The sequence below is a fragment of the Poecilia formosa genome, unplaced genomic scaffold, assembly GCF_000485575.1.
Source record: "Poecilia formosa unplaced genomic scaffold, Poecilia_formosa-5.1.2 Scaffold332, whole genome shotgun sequence".
In the NCBI taxonomy this organism is placed as follows: Eukaryota; Metazoa; Chordata; class Actinopteri; order Cyprinodontiformes; family Poeciliidae; genus Poecilia; species Poecilia formosa.
The window spans coordinates 384,946-397,288 of NW_006800271.1; the positions used below are offsets into that span (position 1 = coordinate 384,946).

The following is a 12,343-nucleotide window of genomic DNA, read 5'->3' on the forward strand; positions in this document are numbered from 1 at the left end:
ATTAAGTAGGGACTTCATGAAGAACTCTGGGCCATGTCAGCGCTGTTACTGTGCAGCATCCTCCTGCAGCTGCTGAGGGTTTAAAGGCTGCCACAGCATCAGACTCTCTATCTGACCATAAAGCAGACATAATCTGCTGTTGGCCAGATTAACAGAAGACCACTGCAGCATGGAAACGAGGTTAGGCAGCCAGCATTTCAGAAAAACTCAACATAATCTGGAAATCCCTCAATCGAGGTCATTGGGAGGAAAACCAGTCACTTTGATCCTAGTGCTCACCATAATGTCCTAACTCGGCTGGTTGGACCACTTATGTTCGCTTTTGATGGAAGATTTTCCTTTTTACTTATTTCTGAAATCATTGTTTTAAAATGTGTAAAAACTTTATGTATTTATTTTTGTCTAAAAAGTACAGAACACTTAAACACACCAATACCTTCACAAGCTTGGTCAAGCTTGTAAACCCAACATAATTTAAATTTGTTTAGTCAGTGAAATTAGGAGTATAACTGCCAATGTAAGATAAATCACAAAGAAACAAACTGACAGAAACAGGTTGACTACCTTGGTCAAACATACAAAAAATAAACTGCAATAAGCATTTTTTTTTCAAACGGTTCAGAAAGTGCTATTAGGAATGCTAACTATAATGTAGAATAAATACCCAATCTAGAATAGTTTTCAATATCGGATCCGATAGTATTCATCTGTACTGTACATATACAGATACAGTATATGTACAGATACAGTATATGTACAGATGCATATACTGTATCTGTACTGCATATGTATAGATTTTGGCTGGTTGGAAGAGCAGCCAAAAGAGCATTTTGACTGGTCTTCCAAAATGGGGGCCGGTTCATTGGTGCTCCATATTTAAAATCTGATAGGGAAAGAGAGCTTGTTTTAGTTTGTGAGACAGGGATTAAAACAACTGTACAAATAGTTCATGCAGCCATATCCAAAATCTATAACCTGTATTTAAAATTTTATTGGGATCATTTTCACATTGAACTTCTGGAACATCTTCATCTGATTAAAAAACATAAAATAAAATTAAAAATCACTCCCCGAAATTTGAATTGTGTTCAAATATATTTTCCAAAGTTGTGAACAGTGTGAAAGCGAATGGGATTTATTATCAGACGTTGCATCCATTTAACACCATGTTTGTGTGGTTCCAGCTGGCTGCTGGTGGCTGCAGCGGCGCTTCTTCTACAGCGAAATGGCAGATGAGTCTCCCAGGCACAGAGTACATTTAGAGCCATCTGGTGTACACAAATGAAAGAGTATGCTGCGAGAGACACAAAAAAGATGTTGTGACCTTAACATAAAGCTGCAGAATTAAGAGATTTGGTGAAACGCAGCTGTTTTCCAACGTTGAAGATTATTGGGGAAGATGCGCTATTAATTAAGGGAGGATTTCTAACTGCTCTGGAGTTTGAGATTCGGCTGTTGTAACTGCTCTGCTCTCTGTGAAATAAATAGTAAAATAGATTTGAACTCTTGGGTTTCTTGAGAAATTGAGGGGAGATTGCTAAGAAAAACATCTGGTCCTTTTCTCATGGTAGCTCCTTAAAAGTTGAAGCTGAATTGATCCAAGTCTGTAAAAACAGAACAATTAAACAGCTTATTGTTAAATATCTATCAGTTATGCGTTCAGTTGGTGTGATGACTAAGTGTATCTGGCTCAGACTGAAAATTCACTGATTTATTATTATTTTTCTGAAACCGCCACTCTGAAACCTTTGCTGCAGTTGTTTTTCTCCTGTCTTTTCTATGTTTCTTGTTCAAAGAGTTTGCTGACTCAGAGCTTTTAATGTTTGTAAGAAGGAAAAAAGTGGTCTGTGTTGATGTTAAAATGATGCCGGTAGAGTTACACCTGTACACTTTACTCAATATTTTTACAGCTTATCATTTTGACAGGATGGAAGCTTTTGAAGGCAGGCCTTTATAAAATCCATTCAGCTTATCCTATGGAATCACTTCATATTATGTTTACCATCAAAGATCCACCAATCAGAATTTTGTGACCATTTTCCAATCTTTAAAGCTTCAACCTGCTGATTTTATACCAAATTGATATGGAACCACTTCTATCCTCAAGGCGAGACCAATAAGGGTCAAACCAGAGTTCTTTTACAGAAATCGTAATTTTGAATCCAGTTTCCAAGAATTCCCCCCAAAAATGTAAATTTGAAATATACCGTTATAGAATGTTTTTTGGTCAACAAACTTGACTTATTATTCTACAGCATAGTATGAATCAGTACTTGTGCAGCTATCCTACCACATTATTAGCCCTGTAGAAAAACATTTTAAATGTTATTTTAAGGTAAGAACTCCGGTCTGCCTAAAAACCTAGATCTCTGATTAATTTGAACTCTGGCACAATTCATATTTTTATGTGGATACAAACAGACCACAGACCACTCCAAAAGCGAGATGCAGACTATAGCACTGGGCATTCTGGGTAAATACAACCAAAACAAACGCTCAAGTCAAGGGCTAGAGAGAGAAATGACTCAGGGTTTTTTATCAAAGATGAGAGATTCCTACAACTGCTACAATGTGATGCTACTACATTTTTGTTTACGTTTTGTGCTTATGTCTTCTTCAAAGGTTTTCATGTCATTTCCTTCAGTAGACTTTGACTCAGTGTCACCACAGGTGACGGGGGGAACAGGTTTTTCAATAGTTTGGTTTGTTTGACACAGTGTCGTGTGAAAGTGAACTGCACCAGTTGAAAATGTAACAAATGTTGCAGTTTTGGCCCCCATAGTCCAACACGTTTATTTTGTACAATTGCACAGTTAGAGGAGTTTTAAATCTTAAAATCGCTAAATGGTATTCTCTGACAAATATTCAACATTTTGAGGATCACTGTTAATATAAGAAAACTGCTTACACTGAAGCTGACAATTTTCTTGGTATGATCACCATCGCACAGTTTGTCCAGACAGACTGAACAGCATTACATATACTTTCCCACTTTTCTTCTGAGCAGCCTCATGGTGACTAAACCTGGGAAATATTAGACTTCACTTGTTGAACAGGTCAACCTGAATGCACCTTTCATCATTGTGTCAATGATGAAACCATCATCATGGCTTGTGTTGAGCCATCCAGTGTGAGACGTTCATGTGCTTCGATGGGGGCAGTTTGGACAGAACTAATGTTCTCTCAGATTGACAATGTGTGTGTCCATATCTTATGCAAATATGCTCAGAAATGTGTGGACTGAAACTGTAAGTCTCTTTTTATGAAACTATATGCAAACACTGGCCTTTTGTCATCAGTTAAATAGACCACTAAAAGGCTACGTTAAATTTAATGAGGCCTCATGCTGCCTGCTGACAGGAGCTTTGCTCCTGTACTTTTGGGCTCTCTAAGCTTCCCTTCCAACCTGCGGTGTGCATTATTTTATTCTTTTTTGTGTGTCACTTTAAAGACTTTACATTCCCATCAGTTGCTCTGAGAATGTTGAATGGAGACAACACAGCCACTGTGGATCGCGTTGTCACTCCTTCAGTGTCCTATCAGTGTTTTTCTGCTGCGTCTTGAATATTAACAGAGCGGAAAAGTGCCCACAGTGGAATGAGTTTGTGTCAGCCTGGAGCCTTAGCTTTGTGATGATAGTGACTTGCAGAGTAGGGGAAGGCAATTCTCCGTTGTGTGGTGCAGCAGAGAAACAGATGACTGTGCTTGGCCTTGTTTTCAGCTCAGTTTCAGAGGCTCATCTGGGCTGGTGGGGCTTTGTGAGTCTGTTGGCAGTGAGACTATGTTACTGAGAGCTGGATGAGATGAATTTCACTCCATCTTCCAAAAAGTTTATCACATTCACATCATTAATGACAAGTCAAAGCTGGAGTCAAAAAAAACATGTAGTAGAACTGCATGTTTTAAAAGCATCTTGTTTGCCTTGGTGGGGGAAAGGTCCATCTTCATTTTGTCATTTGCTGTTTCTGTCTTCTCTATATGCCATTATTTGTTACAAAAACACTAAACTATTTATTTCATATGAGGGATGTGAGCAAAATCAACTTAATTCCTGATCATCATATTTTAAAGGCATTTTTTTAAAGTGGTCAGACAGGAAAGCAGGTTGAGAGACAGAGGCGGAAAACATGTGACTAAGGTCAACGGACCAAGACTGGTCAAGGATTAAGGGCTCCATAAATGAGTTGTGTGCTTTACCCCTGTGACATCACCACTGTGTCCATTAAAAAAAAAACAAAATCAGTACAATGATGGAGGGCTGATGATTTGGGCTTGTTTTGACCCCACCTCACAATCGAAACCAACCTTTCCTTATCAGTAAGAAGGATTTTCAGTTAAAATTTAAATTTATGATTATATTTGGGCAATAATCCATAGACAATCCCCACTACCATATGACTAGACACTATTTTTTATATTTTCAGAAATGAAACCTTGCAGTCAGTGATAAAGAGAGAAATTTATGGTCAAAGTATTAAATAAAGTTGGGCTAGGATTGGAATCTGTACTAAACTAGTGATGTTCCACATTATGTGTTTCATCCATAATTCATGCGAAGTTTCTTCTTCTGACCCGTGTTCTAATGGTTAAATGGATTTTAAGAAGTCTTCCTGTTTGTCTGACTGTTGTTTTTTGGTGGGATTGTTGAGTTTGCAACAGTTTTTCTATGCAATTCTTTTTTACGCTCAACCTTTCACTGTCTATCTCAATTTCTGTCTTTGGTCTCAGTACCCGCCCACATTCTACTTCCACAAAACCAAACATGTGCACGCATTAGCTGAGAAGTTTCCCCCCCCCTCTCCTTGTCTTGTTTTTCAAGGTCTTGTCGAGCAGCGCAAAACGCCCCGGAGGAATATCATGGCGACGTGCGATGAAATTTTAATCAGGAGGAAATGGGGCGGCACGCTCCTGCTTCTCTTTAGTATAAATTTGCTCAGATGGACTCCTGCTGCTTGTCAGACCCTTATGTGACACACCGAGGATGTCTGCTTGCGATGGAGTAAGGAAACGCGAGGTCAAATTAAGGGAGGGTTGGATGGAAAGAAGGAAATCAGGAGTAGAGTAGCATGGGTTTATATGAAGCTCCTTCACACCATCTTTCTATATTAGGAAGCCTTTTTCATTGTGCAAGCAGCCTGAAGCTTTTTAATATGTCCTTTCGACTTAGACAGTTGGCTATTGCATAAAGGGAGGATAAAGCATGGCATGTAAAAGCTTTCATTGGAAGAGTCAGGATAATGTGGGCTAATAAGCTAATTTTAATGTCAGCAGTAGCATAAATCGCAATGCCAGAGGAAAGAAGTTGCCACCTGCATTTTGCCAAGCAGACGGCACAAGCTTTGCTTTGGAAGAAAACTGCAGTGATTAATACATTATAGGTATCCACAGCGTACGTAACGCAAACTGGCTCTGTAACTCTTTAAAGACTGATAGAAGGCAGAACTCTTGAAAATCCCATCATTGCCTACTGTACAAGCCTGCAGAGGTACCAGCATGATCCAGTGTGTTCAGTTCTTCTGGTTTGCAGTCATCAGCAATCAATCAGGTCCACTGGGTGGCTGCTCAGGTTTCAGAAATGGATTTAAACAAATCCTACAATGACATGGATAAATTCCCATAGATGAGTGCCATTCTTTATCAGACTTCATGCACTCGTTGCACTTCTAAACAGAAAAAAAATTGTCATTATACATTTTAATTCCATTTTTGCTGCAGTGAACTCTTGCCAAACTTCAAATTAAAGATTGTCCAGCAAGGTGAAGAAAGATTATTTATATAACTCGGGTCACACACAGGGCATACATAAAATTAGGAAAAGAACATTTTTAAAGTATGTGAGCTGCAGCACGTACAAATTTTCACCAGAGTGACCTGTAAAAAGTTTAGGTTGGCACAAAAACATTTTACACATAAATGAATATGTTGACATCAGCATGCATACTGTGTGAGATGTTAAATGAAAGAAGACAAAGAATGGACCCTTGAGGAACCCCACAATGATTTGTTTTGTTAACCCAAATTAATGTTTATCAAATGACATAACGTAATCAGTAGGAACAAAATATGACTGTCTAATTTTTACTGGGTTTTTTTATGCTTAGATTTGTCCTCATGTTTTGCAAAGAAACAACGGTCATACAAGAAGTCTGTTTAAAAACCTTGGAAGCTCTCAGCTCCACCATGCATTACTTTGCTATTCAGAGTCCTGTTCCACCAATTCTGCATTTGGATTATTAATTCACTATGTCATGCACTCCGTCATGTCACATGTACTTAAAGTGTTTGACTAATTGCTGCCCCCCTCTTTTTTGAGCTAATTATTTCTCCATTGTCTTGTGATCGGGTAATCATGACACGGAATCACTGAAAAGCACTCTGCATGTGGAATGAGAGAGTGCAAGAAGTAACAGGTTCCGTCTTTGTATGCCGAGCTGCGACGTATCTCTGTATGTGTGTGGTTGTGTGTAGAAAGCCTCAACAGAGTTGATTGTCGCAGCATTGATATTCCCCTCACAGGGTTGTCAAGCATGAAATAGAAGAGTGTGCTTTCTGTGGATGAACTCTCAGCAGAGCACTGTTAGATAGTGAGTGCTGAAGCCTTGGAGAAATAATGTAGCTGAAACAGATAGTGACTTAGGATCAAGGGAAGATAAATCTTATTGAGAGTGTGGTGTGGTTGTAAAACCAGAGAACTTTTAGTTCATTTTAAAACCACGTCCATCAAACTCCATTTTGATTATCTTTTTTTTTGTTTTTTTTTGTTTTACTTTTTTAAGTTTTTGTGATTAATTTGGAACAGACTGATGCATTGGTTGAACTTTTTGGGGGAATAATCAAAACGTATTCATTTCAGAACCATATGTGTTAATAACCCTGTCATGTTAAATTAAAGCTCAAGATTTATTTTGCAAGATCTCAATATCATGAAAGCAGGATTCAGTATTCTTCCAAACACATTGCAAATCAGTGTGTAAAGACATGCTGAGTCACATTACTGCTCCGTTTGTTGACATTTTTATAACCTTATAACCAAAGGATGAGTGATTAATTGAGATGCTGGGTTGGCTTGTTCTGAAGACTGGTTGTGTCCACAAGAACTTCTGTTTCAGTCAGAAATGCTTTTGTTTTCTGGCTGTAGAAACATTCTGCCAACATTCAATATCTGTGTTTAACTTCATCTTTAATACCTTCGTTCATAATTCATTGGACTTAATTTTCAAGTAACATACAGTGTGGTAGAATTTCCTCCTTGTGAAACGTGTTGCTACAGCTGTAACCAAATTAAATGGATTAATTGCACAGTATTGAATCAAATAGATTCCCTCCAGACATTTTACAGTCAAGTTATTTGGTTATTTGATACTCTACAAGCCCTAATTGTGAGTATTTTTCTTTGCAGGGGGTGAACAGGGTGGGGAAGGACGCCAGAGTGGGACGTGATGGTGTAAGACGGAAAGACTGGCATGACTATGAGACGATCAGAAGAGATGCTGCTCGATCTGGTTGGTTCAAAGCATCTCTTGGTCCCTCCTCATGTTTCTCTTATGCACGTCATGTTCTGTTCTTGCTGTGATGTAAATCTAACGTCAAAATATAGTTTACACCATTGACCACAATCACCAACTGGATATAATTTACCACTCCAGGGAAATCGGCTTGCGAATGAGCTGAAATAGTTTCATACCTGAGATGAGCCACAAAGACTAAAAGTTATCTTTTTCTATGTTTAGGGAAAATAGTGTAATTTCTACTCAATAGATTATACTGCTAGATGATGTAGCTTGATTAAGGTCTCTGGGCATCCAGAATCTCTGATTATTGTTTATGGCTAGATGTATTTGTCAGCCTCTCTAATGACAGGGAAAAATGTGACGCTAAACAATTTTTAGTATCAGCCGATCTTTACCTCTGACTCCAAAAGTATTTAATCAAAAAAAAAAATTGCATTTCTTTGCTGTCCTGTATGTTTTAAATGGTCCCTCAGAATAGGAACCTGTCTTCGTCTTTGGGGGAACTTCCTTTTATGAAGCTCTTTTTCATTAACACAATGTCACAGAAGATATACGTTTTGACCTTATCTTTGTTTAACCTTTGAGGAACAAAAAAGTACCTACAATAACTTTTGAGAATAATAAAACAGCATTTTTTGTCTTCAAGTTCAATTTATTTTCTGCCTAAAGGAAAGAAAACAGCAAGAACTGCAGTTTGAGGGTTTTATCTGCCATTGTGTTCATGACGTGACGGTGTGTGCACATGTTTTAGGAAACGGTGAGCAGGGGAAGCCGTTCCCGCTGACGGATGCTGACAGGGTGGACCAGGCCTACAGGGAGAACGGCTTCAACATCTACGTCAGTGACAGGATCTCCCTGAATCGCTCTGTCCCCGACATTCGGCATCCAAAGTGAGTTGAGCACCAGCGTGGTCAACAGAAAGTTTAAAACTTTTGTTGTGCAAAAAGCTGTGAACAAATGTTGCTTCCAATCATATTTTCTTATTTAATATCATAGTTTGCAAGGCACTGGGGTTTATCTGACTTTGGCTCTGTTGGGCTTTAGGTGTTGCCTTTAAATAGACATCTGTTGTCATTTTAATGTCAACAAAAAGCAGAACCTATAAAAAAAGGATGAATGCACATGTCTTTCAATTTGCCAGAAATATAAACTACCTCCTAAACTTTGCAAAGGGCCAGAAGGAAACACAGACATAATTTTATTTAAAAAATATATTTGTGTATACAGTTGTTTAAAATAGCTTATGTGATTTTTCTAACATGACTGGAAAGACAAACACTGCATTAGTGATGAAAATTGGTCCGTCTTCCCTTGATCAATTTTTGATGATTCGCAGCAGATAAAAACTTTTTTTTTTCCTACAATCAGTGCATCACAACTCAAATTCTTTCCTTTTCTTTATATTCAAAACTGCTAATACTAATAAATAACCTACAACGCATTTTATTTCACTCTCTGTGTTCATTACATTTAATAGTTTAGTTTGAAAAAAAAATAATCAGGTGAGTTTGTATGTGTGGCAGAGGTTAGAATGAATTTTGAAATTGGTCAAAATCTTAACAGCAGGTTAGACTTTATCGTATATTTAAAACTTGATAAGTACAGGCTTTAACCAGTATCTCTATTGTATTTTATGTTACAAATGCCAGACGATTTAGCACACGTCATTTCAAAGCTGAAACTTGTCTTGGTTTGAACTGCAGTGTGTTTCTGTTCCAGACCATAATAAATTACTGTAGGCAATATAATGGAATTTCACCGGTGTAAACCAAGCATTGCTGTAGCCTTAGATTAAGTAGCGTTATTTTGGGTCAGTTTCATAGCACTTTGTCTTTGAGCTGTGAAATTTGTCCAAAAATATCTGGAGCCTGACTTAGAGCTGCAGTGTGACTTCTAGCTATCAGATGTTTGCAGATATGAATAAATCTAGGATGTTTGAAGTTTTGCAAAACTTTGAATCAAATTGTTCTGAAAGAACTATTACATATTTTTTTTTATTCAACCTGAAATTTAAATTTAAAATTAAAAATTTTCATTAAATATTTATAGTGAAAAACAAACACAAACCATTAAATGTTGTCCCAAGCAGCACAAAGTAGCAAAGCTTCCTCTCTTTCTGGATAAAAAGAACCAATTTTCAGAAGTTTTCTAATTTTTTTGTTTTTGTTTTTTGCCAACATTCTTGTTCACGTTTAATTTCCCTGAAGATGTTAAAACTCGGCTTTCCAACAGATGAGGTCTTGTTAATGATTTCCACCTTATCTTAGTCTGCCATATCAGCCTGTAAAATGGTGACAGCACAAAGGAACCCACCTTTTTTTAAGACGCACACCTCACCTTCCCCCAGGGACAAAAAAAATAATCATTTCTCAACAAAAATAATTACACCATGGGCCGGTGTGTGCAGTTTTATCTGAATCAGGGCTGAAATGGGCCACGGAGGGCCAAACGTCTGCAGGTTTTCATTCCAGCCAAAGACCACAGCAGTTTATTTCACAGATTGGCACTCCATCTACCAGAGAGGGGAGAAATTAATCACCTGCTGAAGTTATCCGTTGTATTGAAAACATAAACACTCTTAGTTCAGTTGGTGCAGGTTGTTGATTTTCTAAAAAAAAAAAATAAAATAAAAAGTATACTATTAAACACAAGTGTCTGAGTGTAAAATAAATTTATTGTAAAGGAGCAACAAGGGCAGGCAATCATAAAAAAAGACATCAATTGGAAATATGGAAGTTTTATAATTGCAGTCTGGGCTGAAGGTAGTGCATGTCTTATTGATTTACTTTTTTATATTGCCTTGTCGTTACTGTTATTAAGAAAATGTTCTCATTAACTCACCTGGTTAAATAAAACCAAATGAATGAGTAAAAAAATATTGTGCTGCTCACACACGAGGCAATTATCTTCCCTGATTAGGCGGAAGACAATGGATGGATTAATATATGAACATTTCTGCTTACTCAGTGTCTGTGTGTATTAACTGTGGTTGGTAGACCAGTTCCATAACTTTGAGATTTCCACATGACTGCAAACATTAGCCATCATCTTCCATGACAGATAACATTAATCTGAAAGCATATAACTGATAACCTTGTGATACGTTTGGCTGAATGTTTAGACAGCAGTTTATTCCTCCATAGAATTAACATATATTTTTTTCTAAATGTTCTCCAGCTTTCACTTTTGTGCTTCCCCTTGCTTTGTTTTTAAAAATCTTAATGTGGCTAACTTTGAGGCTTCCTCCTTCAGCACAGAGTTGTTGAAGGATGCTTGCTCTCAGTGTGACCTGCTGACATTTCTGTGGGGTACATTCACTAATCAGAAAAAAATGTTTAGTTTACCGACAGGCAATCACTGATCAGGGCCTGTCAGGAAACATTCAGTCCAGATACATTAGCAGTTCCAAATGAAAAGTGGCAGATTGTTGCCACCAGCCCATTTTAGCTGCATGTCTGATTCACAGTAGGCTCTTCCAAACTCGAGCAGGGTGGTGCATTTAAAAACTGGTCCTGCTTAGGGACCATATGGACATGTGATTGCAGTGCAGACAGGTGAGTTTGTTCCCACAGATCTGTGACTTATCAGAAGAGAAGTACTAAAAAAATAGACCAGAAACACTATAAATACAGCCGTCTAAACACCTTCAGACCCGCTGACCCGCTTCGTCTCTGATCAGTCTTCAGCGCCTTCCTCTACCTGACAGGTGCTTCTTTCTGACCTCCTCTGTCACTTTCATGTGGAAAGCAGTTTTAAACGCTTTCACTCTCAAGGTCCCCACTTTACGTTTTATGCTCTCTCTCATTTTTATCCCTCAGACTTATAAATCTCCCACATCCTGTGACCTTATGTGGATTCTTTTTTACATCAAACATGCTTTCCATCCCACGCGCCACAGTCTCCACCAGGGTGGCGTCACTGAAGTGCACTCTATCAAACAGATCCTGTTATTGCTCCCACGGTGCAGCTGTCAAAAAATTGCAGTTCAACTTTGCAAACTCAAAGCGGACTAAGCAGTTTTTATTTATTTATTTTACTGCAGTAAAACTCTGAAAAGCGTGACTGAAACATGTCCAGTAAATACTTAAACATCCTGGCAAACGGTATGCCTTCATTTTGGTGGAATTTTAACGTTTTCACTTTGTGAAACCGTCTTGTGCCAAGACATGTCATCACTCTCTAAAGAGCAGTTTTGCTTTGTCTGTCCTGGCAAGATTTAAATGAAAATCGGGCTCAACAGAAATGGTTTGGGGCTGAAATCTTTTCAACAGAACCATGTTATTGTCAGGTTCTTGGACCGACAATCTGGATGTTGGCATCAGTTAGACCAGTCGAAGCGACAGGAGAGTGACAGGTGTCTGACAACCGTGTGCCACCTGGGTTCTCCGCGGGCCCGAGTCCTTCCTACAGCTTTCATTCACTTGTCTCGCTCGCGCTCGCTACAAGAATGATGCGATGGAGAGACGCAGCGAGAGCCAGACAAGCCTGAGAGCCTCCGAGGTAATTACAGTCCCTGCAGATTCCCCTTCTGATCTCACAGAGAGCGTACAGAGAGGGAAGAGAAAAGAGAAAGGAACTGAAGGGCAAAGCAGCAGGTGGTATGCTTCATTACATCCTATTAAAAGAGCAACACATTATTCAGGTTGGACTGCTGCAGAGCACAGCTATACAATTAGGTAAAGGCCGGTGTCACTGGAAGGAGAAGGCTTCTTTTTCTCTGTCAATTAGCATTTCAAATACAGCAATAATGACCTAAAAAAATAAAATAAAAAATAGTAATGACATGGAAATGTTGTGACCAACACGTTTATTATAGCCTGGCCATTGCCTTC

At 38.4% G+C, this 12,343-nt stretch overlaps 1 protein-coding gene across 1 annotated transcript in view; it reads left to right on the plus strand.

Annotated features, from left to right (window-relative positions):
• The window catches only part of LOC103152882 (polypeptide N-acetylgalactosaminyltransferase 10-like), a 94,786-nt gene that overhangs the window by 30,126 nt on the left and 52,317 nt on the right, over positions 1-12,343 (plus strand). The window contains exons 2-3 of the mRNA XM_007573537.2: positions 7,400-7,502; positions 8,263-8,401. Of these exons, the coding sequence (XP_007573599.1) occupies positions 7,400-7,502; positions 8,263-8,401 (242 nt within the window). The remainder of the gene's footprint in view (positions 1-7,399; positions 7,503-8,262; positions 8,402-12,343) is intronic.